General features: G+C 38.6%; 1 protein-coding gene across 16 annotated transcripts in view; it reads right to left on the reverse strand.

The window, feature by feature from the left end:
• Positions 1-477: 477 nt before the first annotated feature.
• The window catches only part of CELF2 (CUGBP Elav-like family member 2), a 549,079-nt gene continuing 532,022 nt past the window's right edge, over positions 478-17,534 (reverse strand). For 10 of the 16 annotated variants that reach the window (XM_054084584.1, XM_054084114.1, XM_054083582.1 and 7 more), the window contains 3 exons: positions 11,861-12,058; positions 9,835-9,978; positions 478-3,557 (listed from right to left, as the gene is read on the reverse strand). In XM_054084584.1, the coding sequence (XP_053940559.1) occupies positions 3,430-3,557; positions 9,835-9,978; positions 11,861-12,058 (470 nt within the window). In that variant the 3' untranslated portion in view covers positions 478-3,429. The remainder of the gene's footprint in view (positions 3,558-9,834; positions 9,979-11,860; positions 12,059-17,534) is intronic. The other 6 variants (XM_054083781.1, XM_054084035.1, XM_054084199.1 and 3 more) reach the window with 2 other exon arrangements.

Consider the following 17,534-nt stretch of genomic DNA (forward strand, 5'->3'; position numbering starts at 1 on the left):
ACAATGGCAGATAACACCAAACATTACAGTGTATGTAAACTTTATCCATAAAAAGTAGTTTAACTGCAGTGCACACTGAATTTTCACCCAGGAAGATCTAGTGCATCTGATTTAAGCAAAAGTTCATTTATTTAAATTACAAAAATATTATTTTTTTTTCTCCTCAAGGTTTTCAAATGGTGGATTTACCACTCCTGTCTGAGAGTGGCTCACACAATAGATAATTAAAGAATTGTTTTCTTTTTCTTTTATTTTATTAATACTGAATAGCATATTCCAGCAGCATATTAAAAGCTCTTTAAGAAAAGACAAAATCCCCCAAATCTAAAAAGGAAAACCACAAGTTAATTACGGATTTAAATAATTTTAGTTATAGATACAGAAGAAATTTAGACAGCAGTAAAATATTTTTGTCCTTCAGATCTGCCCTGTGCATTGTTCTGATTTCAACCATGTATTAAATAAACCACAAAAAACTAAGTATATATATATTTATAGATATAGATATATATATAAAAATAAACAGCAAAATGGTGAATGTATAAAAGGTATTAACACTCAAGACAGCTCTGGGTGGAAAGGGTTAAAAGTTCAAAACTTTCTCACCTTAGAGGTTTCCATACAATATGAAGAAAATACATAGTGAGGTTTGCTTTCACAGCATTGATGTGTGCAGAGTGGTTAAAAAAGTGAAACATGGGCACTTATACAATGTTTTACAAAAAACATCAAAGAGAAATAACAAACAATAACAATTTCAGGCAACAAGACCACAGGATAGCAAGTTAACAAACTTTTTAACCTCTTTTTTCTTTAAATATTAGGGATTTATACAAAACACATAATAAAATACCCATGTTATCAAATTACTTCACACAAGAAACACACTGAAGCTCTAGGAAGAAAGTACCTTTGGAATTTGGCACTATAGTTTCACTGATTTTTTTTTTTCTTTAAAAGAAAAACCGATCACATTTTGCTGAACACAAACACATCTAAATTGTTCACAATAAAAAAATGACATCAATGCGTCACAAGCCAACACAAACTTATTCTGGAATATTTTTTCATTTTTCACATGAAATTCTTTTTTTTTTTTTAAGCAAACAACTTTTTTTTTGTGTTTTTTTTTTGAATGTTGTTTTTGTTCTTGTTGTTCAAGTAAACCAATTTTAAACTCGTCTTTTATAAACATAGAACACTTAAGACCATAAGACTCATGATGAAACCACAACTTAATTCACAGAAGCACCAACGTAACACATTTTACAGTAACCTTTCTTCTGTACATTGAAACAGTATAAAATATAGGTAATTTCATGTGCATTAAACCATGGATTGTCTAACTGTGAGTCAGTTCAGCAAAAGGTGACACAAGTAGGTAGCATTTGCCCTAAAACAGGGTAAATATTTTCTTATACTAATCTACAAAAAGTGGTTCTATATATATACTTTAATGAGAAAGTGAGCCACCTAAAATGGCCTTATCAAAAAACTTTACACTGCCTGAAAAATGTAAAAACTATTACAGACCTCTAGAGACTTAAAATCAGACAGTTTTATTTCTCAAACTGTTTTGGAAGTAGTCTGTTAGAAACCAACATTCTGTGCCTCTGGACACATATTGCTATTGTCACCAGTGACCAGGCAGAATGCCAATCCCTGTATAACACTTTCAAGTCTGTTTTTTTTTATTTTTTTTTTTACGAAATGAAAACAAAACAAAACAAAAAAACCTAAAAACAAATAAACCCAAAGGAAAAAAGAAAACCAAAAAAAAAAAAAAGGAAAGAAAGAAAAAACGTTTTGCCACAGGTTGTTTTTAAATCCTATCATTAATTTATCTAATAATAAATTTCAGTCTTGCATGAATGCAGCAATGTTTTTTCACATTGACTTCCCAGAATTCATAGCTAGATGAGGTCACATGCAAATTTCAAAGGTCAAACTAGATCAAAGGTCAGTAGGAGAACCAAATATGATGTGAAGTCAGAAAGACATCAGAAACAATGACGGGACGATGAAACTTTTTTTTTTTTTGAGACGCCACAGGGACATGCTAGGCAAACGATGGGCTAACGGGCATGGAGATGTCTAGGGAAAAAACAAGGAAGAGGAAAAAAGTTACACAGAATCTATGCAGCACAAACAAAATCACTTTTATGGGTGCAGGAGAAAACTAATGCAAATCTTTTATCAGTAGAGTCTATGAGCCATTCACATAATTTGCATTAACTTACAATACTTGCCAACAAGAGCACAATGGAACCCCAAAAGAATCCATCTGAAAGGAGTCAGAGAGAATGGATTCCTCTTTGGGGAGAAAAGAGAGGAAAGAACCAGTTTCTACAAATGTAACAGAAAGGTAGGGGGTGGAAAAAAAGGTCACACAACTGAACTTTAAACTAGGTAATGGAAACTACGAACAAAATAACCAGACAAATACAAACAAGAGGATAAAAGCATGAACTGTAAAGGGTGTAGGGTTCAACAGTGAAAAAGCGCCCATTCTTGGCACAATTACTCTAGAGACTACTTCAAAGGATCTAGCTAGCATAGAGAGCTGCTCTTTAGGTATCCAATAAGTTAACAATAGGCAATAAATAACTTCCATTATTTCTGAGGCAGTAAAAATTTTGTATAAAAATAGAAATGCTTTTTACAAATAAAATTTACAGGCCTGTGGCTTTCTTTTTTTTATTATTATTAAATTTATCTCTCAAGAAACATCAAGTATTGTCACTCATTTTATTTTATTTTTTTATTTTAAACCCTGTAGCTTTAGAAACAGATCTCTTAAATCTTTTTTTTTACATTAATCCTTTCCAAAAAAAAAAGAACTTAAAAAAAAGTGAAATATAAAGACGACCAGTGTAAAATCAGACTAATATATAACAATACGTTGATTTGAACCGAAAAAAAAAAAATCAAATCTTCTCAAAAAACAAGTTGATGTAGTGGAAAGACTTGTTTTAATTTTTGTTGCAAAATAAGTGCTTCAACTGGCATGAGGCCATTTTGTTTAACCTATAAACTGCTGGTGCCACCCTGGTAAAATACGATCCATCCATACAAAACAACTTTTATTGTGTGCTAATGGCACCAGGGTTCACAGAGTTAAATTGCACATTTTGTGTGTGTGTGTGTGTTGCTTTGAATTTCAAGACATTTATTTTTGTTTTAAAAAGGAGATAAATTATGCTGCAAAACAAAATACAGTAACACAACTCAGTAATTACTTGGCAAGGAAATGAGAGCCAAGTGTAATAAAGACAAGTGGGGAAATGGAAGTGGTAACTGTAAAAATAACTGTCTCTTGGTGAAGGTTGGCTATATGTTCTTTCTTAACCCCCCTGCAGAGGACAGGTTTGCTCATGGGACTTACCCTAAGAAAGCTAAAATAAGAGCAGTAAGCATCTGGGGTTAAGATCAGTAAGGTTTGCTGTCATTTTTGGAGCGTTTCAGCTGAACCTTCAAGCGTTTCATGCCAATCTGAAAGCCGTTCATAGCCTGGATAGCAGCTTGTGCAGAGACTGGATTGTCATAGCTAACAAAACCTACGAGACACAGAACGGAGACGGAAAAGAAAGCGAACTACAGGTTAGAACAAATGTCAGAAGGCGTTTCACTAGGATTTTATCATCACTATTTATTTGACACATTTGCCTCACTTTCAAATAGTTCTCTGATCACACTTTGTATCCCATATCCCCTCCCGTTTCCTTTGCCTTCCCCTTCACCTTCATAATATTTCTTTACTAGCTGGGATGCAGTTTTGGGCCAGTTTTGGTGCAATGCAGTTTCCAATCTATTATTTATCTACCTACCTTAGAGACTGAAGGTATTTATTACTGTGACACTTCTCAGTGTAATATCTACATACCTCCCAGTCTATTAGGAAGTACTATTAGGCCAGCCTGCAAATGTGAAAGCTGAAACAGAAAGCCTGGTTACAGAAACAAAACTCAAATTTAGATGCCTAGACACATTTGCAAACCTTAATGTGAGTTCATGTGCGCTGGTCCTGCGGGTTGTGAAACACTCACCTGCTTGGGCTTAGCCTAGGACATTTGTGGTATTAATACTTCATATTTTTACAGCTCCTTCCAGTTCAAGATCTCAAGGTACATTAGATGTTAATTTAATTCAGCCGCTGGGTCCCCAAAGCGGTATGCAAGCATCAAAATTAAGTAGCATCGTAGAGATAATGGCAGGGCTTGACGAGAACTTCAGATCTGCTGCTCCTCAGTTGCGAGCACTAACTAGGGGCATAATGCTTGCTCGGGTAATTCGGAATGGCTGGCCTGGCTCAGCTTTCTTTTCCTCAGGAGACTAAAAATGCTCTGTTCATAATGGACTCAAATCTCCCTGATTCTGGAAGCTTAGAATTCATTTTCATATCTGGGCCTCCCACTTGTAATTGCAAAGCTTGCCTAACTGCTGCTCTGCCTCAGCTCTGGCTAATTACTACTGTACTCAGCCTGCTATTATGCATCTGCATTGAAAAGCTCCCTCTTCTTTCCACTTGAATTTGCCTTAACACACATCCCTTCATCCTGTTTAAGCATGGATCCCACACACTTTGTTTTCTGTCCTAACACACAGGCTTCTCAGCATTTCTATGAGCTTCCTTCATTTGTGTTTCATGTCTGTGTACTTTTCTGCTTCATAACCTTGTTTTACCACCCTTTCAACCTGTTCTTTTATGGCTCTTGCTTACCTCACACTGCTGACCTCTTACTCTTTCAGTGTCAGAATGATACACTTTCCCCATTGTAGAGAAAAAAACACCTCTTATTAAGTCATCTGGTCCTTGCCTGTTTGTTCTCCTTCATAGACCTTCCTTATGGTTTCACCTCAAATCAACTTCACTGAACTATTTCACTTAAGACTCTTCTCTAACAATCCAGACTAAGTTCTGCTCCTCTCACTCAAAACCATCTCCCACTTAAATCTTTGCAGACCTTCTCCTGGCTAAAGCCAATACGCTCTATTCGTGTTGTTCTGTGGTTGATTATTTGTTACCTCCTTTAGGGATAATAAATTTTCTTCCATGCCTTCCTTGGTTTAAGTAATCCTTGTCACTTCTTCACTTTCTCCATTTCATCATTTTCTCATAATCTTTCTGCCATACCCTGAGAAGCTTAATCCTTTCCTTCCTTCCTTCCTTCCTTCCTTCCTTCCTTCCTTCCTTCCTTCCTTCCTTCCTTCCTTCCTTCCTTCCTTCCTTCCTTCCTTCCTTCCTTCCTTCCTTTCCTTCCCTCCTCCCTTATTTTCTTCTAGGAGATCATATCTGTTCACACGACTCCAACCATTGACTTAGCGCAGCACTCATTCTTATTCTATCAGCTTACAGATCTTATTCTATCAGCTTACAGATCTCATCTTTGATCTCTAGGCTTGCTCCAGGAATAGAAAAGATATCTACCAGGAGTTGGAAGGCAGCTGTAGCACTTCCCAGGCAGAAGTGCTGAGATGTAGGAACTCTTACCCACCTTGACAATTCATCATTTTCCCTTACAGCTTTCCTGACCTTCCCTTTGTTCTCTTAAGTGCATTTGGAATGGTCATCTGCTATGAACCTCTCATCATCTTAGTTCCTTTTCTTCTTAGCTAGTTTTAGCCACCTGAAAATTAAAGAACTGATCTAAACTAGTCACTTAGATGGAATCTATGAACGGTGAATGAAGAGAAGCAAGCACACCTAGAGGTGGCTTTTCCACCCACCATCCATGTCACCAATTTAGACACCTCCGCTGATGACAGAAGAACAATTAGCTCAGGTTGTTAATAAGCAAGGTTGCTTATCTTCTAGAGAGATGAGACAAATCACCTCATTGTATGTCTCTTCATTAGTTTCCTTCACTCAGCCACAAATTCAAACATACAGCCTCTGTGCTGCATGAGTGGCATCAGCCTATATCATTTACTTGTTATTCTGACTCACAATTTGTCTCTTTACACAAAATGCTATGTCTACATTAGCCTGTTACACTTTCATCTTCTCCCTTATCGAGAACCTTCATTTATAAGGCTTACAGAAGAATCCGACATCCTCTTGCTTTATTTATCTTTTTCTGATTGCACTCATTCATCATTTTTTTGTCTGAATTTTAAACCACAGGTTACATTAGGATGGAATGATGTTTCTTATCAATTTTCAAAGACCTTGTCATGACAACTCTGATTTTTTTGTTTTAAATATCCAAATATCTCTGTATCCAGGATAAATATTTTAATCATTTGAGTAGCAATGTTGCTTTGAGGTATACTGTATGCTCTGATGTCACTGGGTCCCCCTTCCCCTGCCTTACTTTTACATATCTCATTTCTGTTACTCTAAGGTTTATGAAAGGAGAGAGATAAGCTTGAAGAGTGAAACCCTTTGTCTGCTGAACAAACTAGAGCTCATGAGAACTCATGGAAGAGCACTTCCAGGTGTAAACAGGCTGCTCTGTCTTCCTCATCACCTTTTAATCTTTTCAGCATTCATTTGAGGTGGATAAGCATGCAAATGATGCTGAAGCCCTTTTTCTGTGAAGAAGCAGAATTTTTCATTTTGAGAACCAGTGTTACATAAAATTTCATTGCTACATACTACTACCTTGTGGCTCACTCAGAATGCATCATCCGTTCTTCGTTAGGCCAGTGGACAGCCTTGGACAATCTTTATACCTTTCTGGCATTCAACCTATCCTCCTCCTTCTTTCTCTTTTGGGCAGGAGATTGGAAACTTCAGAGTAGTAAGCACCAAACGTGCAAAACATTGTTGTTGTTGTTATTATTATTATTACTACTACTACTACTACTACTGTTACTGCTACTAATATTATTACTATGAGGGAAAAAAAAAGACGAAATCAAATGAACAAAAAAATCAAGCCCAAACTGTACCAAAAGCAATGACTATTAATGATACAATGACTACTAATAATCAAGAGAGAAATACGTTCTTCAGATGTACTATTGTGCCAGTTTTTGGGTGGGAGGACAGAGAAAAAATAAAGCTCTCTAAAACACAAATATGGGACCGAAACAACAAACAGACAATTCTTGCTAACAAAGCTGAGGAGGTACATACAGAGTATGTTAAACTAGCAGGCTTATTTTGGCTTTGCCTGTGATTAGCAGCATCACACAGGTAGTCACCTACTGAATCAGAAAATCTCAACTTCCTCTGCCACTGCGGTACTTTTTGTTTTTAAAGTAGAACTCTCTCACCGGTGGCAGAATATCTGGGGAGGAAGAATGAGAAATTGCAATGTTAGTGAAAGCTGAATGATGCCAAAAAGGCAGAGGACTCCTCCATCCATTGGGTGTTCGTTCCTCCATTTTTCCTCAAATAAGATAACCTCAGTGCATCACTCTAAGTTATATAACTGTGTCCCATAAATCCAGACAAATGTGTAAGTAGGTAATCAAAGAGTAAAAGGAAACCCACAAAAAGCAAGTGTGGGAACTGAGTTGATGAACTGAGCCGCTGGCCATAACTAATTTATGTTCTTTCAGTAGTTACCACAATTGCTGCATTTTGATTAATAAAGCTTGATTTTATATCTTATCAAGATTCCTGGAGACCTTACTAATGACTTTGTCATCCCAACATACTAACTGAACTCATTCCAGATCAATAGAGAGACCATTTCAATTCCACTTTTCAAATTTGCTACGGCCTCAGGGACTGTTTTAACCCATTGCAGAAACATGCTGGGCTATATTAGTCTAGGTACGAACAATATTTTGTAAAGCTCAAAGAGGTCAATATGCTTCAAAACGACTTGAAAGGCCATGGAAAAGTGCAGAAAGAATGTCAGACCCTTTCCCTGAGCGGATTTAACTTTCCAGGTGTACTAAGGGCTTGTCTCCAGGTCAAAAATACTCAGATTGTGGCAAGGCTTGAATTCTAGTGGAGTAGGTATTTTTGAGTAACTTGATGAATTCTCCTTCTGTTTGGGTACTGGATATTTAGATAAATTCAAATGTTTTCAAGATGGATTAAAGCCCAGTAGCTGTAGGGCCCTTGAACGGCCCTGGTGGAGATAAATCCTTAGACAGACACAATTGAACAAAACCTAGATTTAAAAAAAAAGTAATGATGTGCAAGCTAAGAAGTATGTATTATGGTTAATGGGGCACTTCAGAATTAAGGATGGTGCTGGGCAAAGATCAACCCTGTCAGTACAGAAGAGTTTTGGAAACTAGGGCATTGTCTGGACTGGTTGCTCTTTTGTCATACATACAGCTAAATTGTCATTTTTATGGAAGTTCCAATATTTCAAGTCATAGAATCATAGAATCATAGAATCATAGAATAGTTTGGGTTGGAAGGTGACTTTAAAGATCATCTAATTCCAATCCCCCTGCCATGGGCAGGGACATCCCACTAGATCAGGCTGCCCAAGGCCCCATCCAAACTGGCCTTGAACACCTCCAGGGATGGGGCACCCACAACTTCCCTGGGCAATCTGTGCCAGTGTCTCACCTCTCTCATGGTGAGGAAATTCTTCCTTATGTCTGGTCTAAACCTGCCTCTCTCCAGTTTATACCCATTGTCCCTAGTCCTATCACTACGAACCTTTGTAAACACTCCCTGCCCAGCTTTCTTGTAGCCCCTTTCAGGTACTGGAAGGTCCTGAAGACCGACTCTGAGCTTTCTCTTCTCCAGGCTGAACAATCCCAACTCTCTCAGCCTGTCCTTGTATGGGAGGTGCTCCAGCCTCATGACCATCTTTGTCCTCCTCTGGACCCGTTCCAACAGTTCCATATCCTTCTTATGTTGAGAATTCCAGAACTGGACACAGTATTCCAGATGAGGTCTCACAAGAGAGGGATAAAGGGGCACTTCCCTCGTCCTGCTGGCCACGCTTCTTTTGATGCAGCCCAGGACACAGTTGGCCTTCTGGGCTGCAAGCACACATTGCCGGCTCGTGTTGAGGTTCTCATCAACCAGCACCCGCAAGTCGTTGAAGTCAAACCTTATAACGCTTTTCTTTAAGAGATTCTTTCCTCTTCCAAGACTCTTCATGTCTTGCATAAGACAACAATTATCAAACCAATGCCTTAACTGACTGCCATTCACTTATATTCTGTACTCTACTCCACCAAAACATTGAGCTGGTGCATCAACACTTTTCAAAGTATATCGGCCTACTTAATCAGCCCTAGAACTTGTTTTATAACAACATATCATCTTCTCCTCTGTTGTGATCTAATTTTCTGGCAGCTCAAAGTGTTCTCTGGGAAACTTGACACTCATCGTGTGAGGCTCCCTTCATCCCTGCCCTAAGGTAAGGGGAGATGCTACCTTCCATAATACACTGAAGCCCACGTGCCACTGCTGGAGCTGCATATCTAGACAACAACTGTCTGAAAAGCATTCTGAACTACATGTACACACCATTCAATCACTAATTGCAAAACCTTGTCCTTAATTCAAAAGAACGAAATTCCTGTGATGTAGAAGTAATGGGTTAAACATAGAGCGTTTTTAAGTGGCTCAAATATACAATAGAGAATAATTAGGTATCCATAATAAGGCAGTTTAATAGTATACTAAATGACATTCCCCCATGTAGGGTGTAATTAGTTTCATGTACTTGACACATTCGTGCGAGATGTCAGACTGGAAGATTATCATTGTTTTTTCATACACAGTTTTTAGCTAGAAATAGTTTGTCTGTGCATCTTCCTGCTCATTTGAGGATTAACAATCTATTATTTTTGGAATGAGATTCCAGTATGACATTTCTCACATTGCTGTTAATTTTCTTTCCTGGCCCCTTTTCACTATAGAGCATGCGGTTTTTACTATTTGATTTATTAAATTTGACATACCGAAGCACTTGCTCAGATTGGTCTGTTTGTCAATGAAGACTTTAGCAGAGATAACATTTCCAAAAGGCATGAACATCTGCAGAATGTCCTGGTCTCCAAACTCCTGGGGGAGGTGGTAAATAAAGAGGTTTGCCCCTTCTGGACCTTTAGGAAAACAAACAAAGAAAGTATGAAAATAGCTATTAAAAGTGCTATATTTCATCTATGTTTCCATAATACTTACTGATGGTGATAGTCAGAAAGCATTTCACTTTCCAACTTTGAAGGAATAAAAGCAAGTGGATCATCAAAGGAACAGAGTTGAAATGCAGCTCTTTAGAGCATCCTATCATGAAAAGTGTTTACTTGATAACTCTACTACAGAAGAAATTAAACTGCAGCCTCTTCAATTTATATGAGTGTCTTTCAGTACAATGAAGGTTAGAAAAACAAGTACACAATGTATCACTCCCTCACAGTACCCCAATAACCACACAAGGAGTCCTCTGCTGTCTCAAACAGCTGCATGGGTTTGTCAGTTTAATTCTAGTTACGGGAATTTACGGAAATGCAATGAGCTGAGCTCAGATTTGAGTATCACAGGCTAAACTCAAAGGGCAGGAAACTGAGAAGATGGGATAAAAAGGATAAGACAAAGCAAACATTGTGACTTGGAAATTAGGGAAGTCAGAGAGAGAAAGAAGCTCAATTAAATTTGTACTGACTCATTTAAAAATGACAGCTATTTTTTTTTTTTTAAATACAAATTCCCTGTAGAAATCTTTGTCTCCTGGAAGAACCTTCATAAACAAAGTATTTTAAAAAAAGTTCAAAATAAAGTAGTTGGGTTGAAATCAAAGTGTCTTTAGACAAAGTTTGCAAAGAAAGGTGCAAACACAAAGGTGCTTTGAATATTTCTCTTACAGCCAAATTTTGAGCTACATGTTATTAGTGTTGTTGGTTTAAACACTCATCCTATCAATAACAGATTATTATTTTTCCCTAGCTCAATTTCTTCTTTACAATAAAATACTGGCAATGAGTAATGGATGCCTGGAAAAACATGATGGATCCAGACATGTGGCCTTCCCATGCAGACACCAGAAGCATAAGTGGTACACAAAGGGAACAAACATTTCTGGTAAACCACATGTAGAGTAACATGTTTAAGTTAAACAATACAATAATAATAATACAATAAACAAAACAATAGCTGGGGGAATGCCAAAGCTGTCTTCCTAAGAAACACTTCCCCCAATAGTACAAGATACTATTCTAAAAGGGGAAAAAAAGTTTCTCTTGAGGGTATTATACTAGGTTTTATTTCCAAAGCTTAGCCCTGGCAAGAACAGTAGTGACAACACAGATACAGTGTTAGAAAGCATCCAATCCTTCTCGAATTAGCTGGAAATTAGGGCGAGAGAAAGCACTGAAAACAGAAACAAACGCCCCAAATGCCCGGGAAGTGTGCAGGGGAACGGAAGAGGTGAAAAGGGCAACCTCATTTTCCTAAACATCTTGTAATTAGTATTCATTTATTCTTAGCAGCAACTTCCTGAGGTTTATTTGCTGTTGGCCCGGGGAGAGGGGGCAATCATTCACTTAGTTGCTTCCCCATAAGACCCACAATTAAGAAAAGAATCACTCAGAGTGAAAACGGATCTTGTCATTAAATCAAAATCTTAAACCTAATCAGTTTAAGCCCATTATCAGAGAAAATGGATACCAGAAGAGAGAATGGCAGCCATAAAGGGATGACTTTTGGTACCAATGCCTTTTTACGTGGTAGCTAGTAAATGCTTTTATATAAGAAAGGATGGTCAGTAAAGTATAACTTGAAGGACAGAGGGTTAAAAATGAATTACATTAGAGGTTAAAGAAAGTAATAACACTAAACAGGAGAAAACTGAAAAAAAATTCAAAGATTAGGCTACTCGATGCCCTTCCTTAAAGCTCTGTGAAGAAACGAATGTACGGTACTGTTTTTCTCTTGGCTGAATGTGGTTTGTTCAGTGTGGGACTGGCTTTGCTGGCAGTGGGCACTTACCTTCCTTCTGGCTGCCCGCAGCGCTTTGCTGCTGCAACAAGCTCTGACTGTACAACGTCGGCAGCGCGGCGGCAGCATACTGCTGGATTCCTGAGTAGGCCTGGGTGAGCGCGTCCATCGTGCCGGCCGTACCGTTCGTCAAGCCTGTTGCGCCGAGTCCTCCGTTCAGGGCCGCCATACCTGAGAGCATTTGAGCAACTTTACAAAAAACCCAACAATAGAGAAAAGAAATTGCACTTGTTCATTAGTGCTTTCCGAAAGTCGTTGGTATTATATGACACTGACAATGACGGCAGTGCATGCAGCTTGGCATTTCACCAAATGGGACTGAAAACAAAGAAACATGACTTTGGCGTCAGGATCACTTTAGCACAAGGGTTGCACAGTCAAACGGACTTGCATGCAGCCTGCTACTGGCAAGTACTACAGCTTGGTGCTCCTGAAAGTCTCTCTGCCCACCCTCCTTGATGCCCATGCTTCTGGTTGGAATGGTTGGCTTCCATGATCCAAGTGGTCTTTTCCAACCTAGTGATTCTATGATTCTATCATTCTGTTGAAGCTGGGAGAGTGGGACCCGTTTGACCTGCATCCTTGCAAGCTGGTCACTGGGAAAAAAAGTCTGCAAGAAAACAAACTATTCCTTACCAGGGTCTTTATCAACAGGACATGACCACACCATATCAGAAATGTTTTGTTTATACACAGTTAGCAGAGAACCCTGATTATTAGTGTTTTTAAACAACCCTTTATACAATTACATGCTTTATCCCTTAGATTTGCAGAAAGAAGATGGACTGTGATGCTCTGAGCTTTTACCCTCCTCCTCCAGTTACTCCAGAGGAGATGAACAGCAGCACTTCTGGAGTGACTAAAATTGCTTCATCAGACCGGGCATCTTTCAGGAAGAAACAAAGGCATTCAGTTTAAGCAATGCCTTTCTTTACTTCTCACTGGAAGCAGAATTGCTAAATTTTTTTCTCTTTAAAGCAATTCTACATCCTGATAAATATCAGATTAATTTAACTGGGATGACTGCCAGGGAGGAAATTTCAGACTGGATTGCTAGCTGTGTGGAAAATAGCATCCCTCATCTGTGCAAACAATGCGGTCTGCAAAAGAAGTTTTACTACTCCGACTTGACGGTGGATGAACTCCTGGGCTACAGCCTCTCTCCATGGCTTCTGTTCATCATCATGGCTCTTAAACGAGCCACGCTGAAGTCAACAATGTTAACACCTATTTTTCTCAGAAACCTCAGAAAAGAAGAATTTTTTCCTGTTAGAGCTACGTTCTTTATGACAGGCGAAGGAGTGGCAGAGTCCAGAGGCCTTCTCATTGCCCACACCTCTGACTGGTGACAATTGGAGGAGTAAGCACTCATCAGGACTGAGAGTAAAGCCACATTTTCTGACTGACTAGCCATCCTGCACTCCCCACTTCTTAGGTGAAGAACTCACAAAAAACTTAAAAGGGCTTAATTAGGCTCCTCAAGGTACAGTAGATCAGTCACCAGAAAAACAGGGCACCCAGAACTACCAGTGACCATTTCTTACAGCATTGTGTTTTGGTTGGCAAAGTTATGGGTAAAGAGGTAACTGGTGGAGCCATTTTAAGATCCAAAAACTAGGAACATTGAAAAGAAAGAGAGGGCTTGATTTCAGAGTAATAGCAAGGGGTTATATGTAAATTGGAGAAAAGTGAGGAAATTAAGCAGAGGACACCGTAGTGAATTAACAATGAAATCCATTATACTGGGAACCAATCTTCAAGGAAAGTGGCATAAGCCTTATCAGATGAGTAATTTTTAGAGATAGAAAGAATACTGCAGGGAATTATCCTGCATTGACAGGGGAGGATAAAGATGCTGACCTATTAGTTTTCTCCCATCTCTTATGTAGATTCTAAAAGTGTATTCCTATGAGTCTCTGATAATCAGGACAATTGCTCAAGTGGCACCTTTCTGGCTCCACCAGAGTCTGTGCCAATTAAGAGAACTGTACTGCATAAATTATACCTTTTGATACTACTATAATTTGTGTGACTAAACACTTGACAGAGATGTGATATTCTTAGCCTTTCCTTAGTCAAATGGCTTGCACTTTGAAGATTTCTTTTTCCCCTCCACCCCACTTCAGAGCATCACTGCATCACGATAGGAGGTACTGGCTACCAGTATCATGGACAAAAGCCTTTGTCAGAGCTCAAGAGAGCCACAGAGTTGTTGTATAATGGTTCTAGATATAAAACAAAAATTTGCAAACCAGGATAGCCTGTGAAGTATCCAATATCTAAAAGAAAAAACATTGGAATAATAATAATAATAATAATAATAATAATAATAATAGGATCCCAAGTCTGACCTTAACCTGCTCTGATGTTTTCATACTTCTGTTTCTGTCATTGCTTGCACGTGTATACACCCAGCACTGTTTAAAATAAAGGCTCCTGGTAAAACAGCTTGTATCTTTCCTTTTATTATAGTGTTGAAATAACTTGATAATAGTGGAAGCATTAGGAAAACATGTTATCTTTTGTGAGTCATCAGCCTATCAGACAAACATGCTTTGTGTTGCAGTGGGCAGTATCCTCCCCCTTCTTTCACCTAGCATCAATAGCCCCTTCCCATCAAATGATTTCTGATTAGCTACAGCCAAATAGCATCCGCTCACCACACTGCTTCTGGGAAGGACACAGATACCACTACCACAGCACACATGTCTAAATACACTTCCCTCCTGAGGAAAACAGATCCGCAGAAAGCTCAACATTTTTTCTATTCTCATTTTTTACATTTTTATGAAATCTACAAGGTCCAGCCGCAGTTACAAATCTCTGCCATCTCTTTATTATCTCTACCAGTGCACCTCAGTCTGATATTGAACTCTGGTCTCTTCCTCACTTCTGTGAAATAACCTTTTGAAGTCTCTCATCTATGGCCTTCTACTTTTTTGAGTTACTCTACATATTACAGAAGTGACAATGCCTGGCAAGTCCAAAGGTCTCTTAAAGTACTTTCCAAGCACCTTCAAATCTGTCATAAATAGTTTTATCTCTGTTTTACAGATGTAAATAGGGGGGTAGAAAGGTTAAGTGACTGCCCTGGGTTCACATACAAATATTGTGTCATATCTGTCCAGTATCCTGAATCCACAGTGTTTGCCCGTAATAGCAAAAAATCTCTTCCTCTCTCTTTATTAATTTTTCCTCATTATTTATAATTCTTTTTTTGCAAGTTACATTATTTAAATTAGTGTGTCCTAAGGAGATAGTCTAATACTTTGTCATTTAAGGTTTTAAAGCACAATTGAGGGAAGACTGGGTGAATCCCCAAATGTTGTTGGTGCCAAACCCTTGGAGGCAGTCCAACTTATCATAGTACACTTCCTTTATTTTTTAAGGCCTCCAAATCTCTTTCTACAATGTGTCTCTCTATGATGAGAGCACTAAGTCTCCACAGCCCAGCTTCTGTTTCATGGACCCAGGCAGTATCTGGAAAACAGATAAAAGTCTCCTAGGGAGTTCAGCCTGGAAGACATTCTCCTTCTGATTCTCACATAGAGAGACAGACGTTGTTTCAGCAGAAGAGCACCCCTTCCAACATCTCGGTGTAAATCAATGCCCATGCCCAAAACCACCTTCTGATTAATTTTTGGGTTAAGCTCCACTTGACTTGTGCTTTGGATTGCTCTTGTTAATTCCCCAATTAGAAGGAGGTCACTCAATTCCAACTTCTCTGCACAATTACTTCAGAAACCTACATGACCAAATGAATGACTGTTTTTACTGGAGTGCTTGAGACCAGGGCATAGTGTGAAATCTCAGACTCATGAAATGGGAGGTTTTCTGAAGGCAAACTCCTAGGTGGGTTTGAGTGTGAACAACTGGATCAGACATGGTCACTAGGAAAAACACTGGCTTGTCATTAAAATAGACAGGGGAGGCTGTTGTAATCTGAACAATGCTTTGCCATCATTAGCGTCAGAAATACCTGCAATCGACAATCACTGTCACCCTTTTGAAAGAAACAATGTCATAACACTGTGTTGCATTTTGGGAAGCAGTTTCCCCTCATTAGATCTCTCTCATATACATATATACATAGACAGACATATCCACATACATTTTCTAAGTGCCATACAATTACAGATATTCTAGGCATGTACATTTTCTGTGTCCATAAAAACATGAATAAAGAAGATTTGGGACAGAAGCCTTTGTTGGTACAAGTCCTTGGAAGTAATGGTGGCTTAAAACAGGCTGAAATTTGCTACTAGGTTGTGAATACATCATTAACTCTTCATATGACAACAGACACAGAAGATTGCATGCACATTAGTTCAAAATACTTGCTGAGAAACCATAACCTCCTTGCCAGTAGCCTATCAATAAATGTTAAAAGAAGTGCAGCTAAATGGTTTCCAAATGAAGTCAAGAGCTCATAGGTGATTCATTCTTGCTCGATCTTGATGAAGGGGACATTATCTTGGAGTACTCCAGTGTGCCTGGGTTCTTAGTACTCGTTGGAAGGAAGGAGTGGGATGTCATACTTCATTGTTGGTATTGTAACTTCTTATAAACCAAGTAAAGCACAATGACTGTTTATCAGGAAAGAACATATAATAATTTCTTACTTATGTCAGCATAGTTCTCTCACTATAAGAGCTCATGAGAGGAGATAAATTAGCTTTTCATGCATGCCACTTTCAATGGCTTGCCTTAATACTAATGTAATAATAAGAAAGGAAACTAACATTGGCCATTTTGGGACCTAATACTTACTTTTCTTAAATTGCTCTTGAGTCATATTTGCTATGAACTCGTTTGTGTGAAATATGCATGTCCTTGCCAGAAGCAAGACCTGTTTTACACAAGACCCCATGCAACCACCCAACATTGCTACATGGACATCCATCCATTAGCCCACTTCCTTCCCAGCTCCCAACAATGACAACCAGAGATCACAGAACAAAAAGATTAGCTGAGCAGCCAAGTAACAGTGACAAAAAGGACATCATGCATAGCATCAGAGCGAGCAAGAGATACTGAGGAGGACATCCATTCCTGGGGGTACATTATGACACATCATGGACTGGTAATGACCGAATAGATTCCTTGCATTGCAAAAGGAAATGCAAGGAGCAACAGCAGCTCAAAAAAAGGGAGGGGGAAAATGCAGCTGGGCAAATCTCTTCCATTGCAGGCAAAGGTGAAGTCATCATAGGAGAAATAAAAAAAATTCCTTCTTCTTCAGGAAAATCTTGAACAAGACTAGGAACAAGGAAGAATGTTCTAAATACTGGCATCTACTTAGTTGGAGATGCCAGGGCTTCTTTAAGATGTAGTAGGATAGATGTGCATGCTCTGGTATTACAGGTGACTGACTGCATTCCTCACTTATACTCGCCAATTAAAAGCCAAAGACTTGCCTTCATTTTTAAAGTATGTTTCTTTAAAGTCAATTTGATAATTCCTGCAGACATTTTTAAAGGACAGCCTCCATGGCAAACATCTTTCTTAACCACTACATTTCTGCGTTAGGTTTTGTACATCGGGGTGATGATACACTTATTGTCAGACTCCCTAAATGAAAAAGGAGCCTGTCCTATAACCTAGATAACCCAAATCCCTGCTGACATTTCTTTTACCTTTCAAACACCTCGTAAGAAAAGGAGTC

This window comes from Cuculus canorus, chromosome 1, assembly GCF_017976375.1.
Source record: "Cuculus canorus isolate bCucCan1 chromosome 1, bCucCan1.pri, whole genome shotgun sequence".
In the NCBI taxonomy this organism is placed as follows: domain Eukaryota; kingdom Metazoa; phylum Chordata; class Aves; order Cuculiformes; family Cuculidae; genus Cuculus; species Cuculus canorus.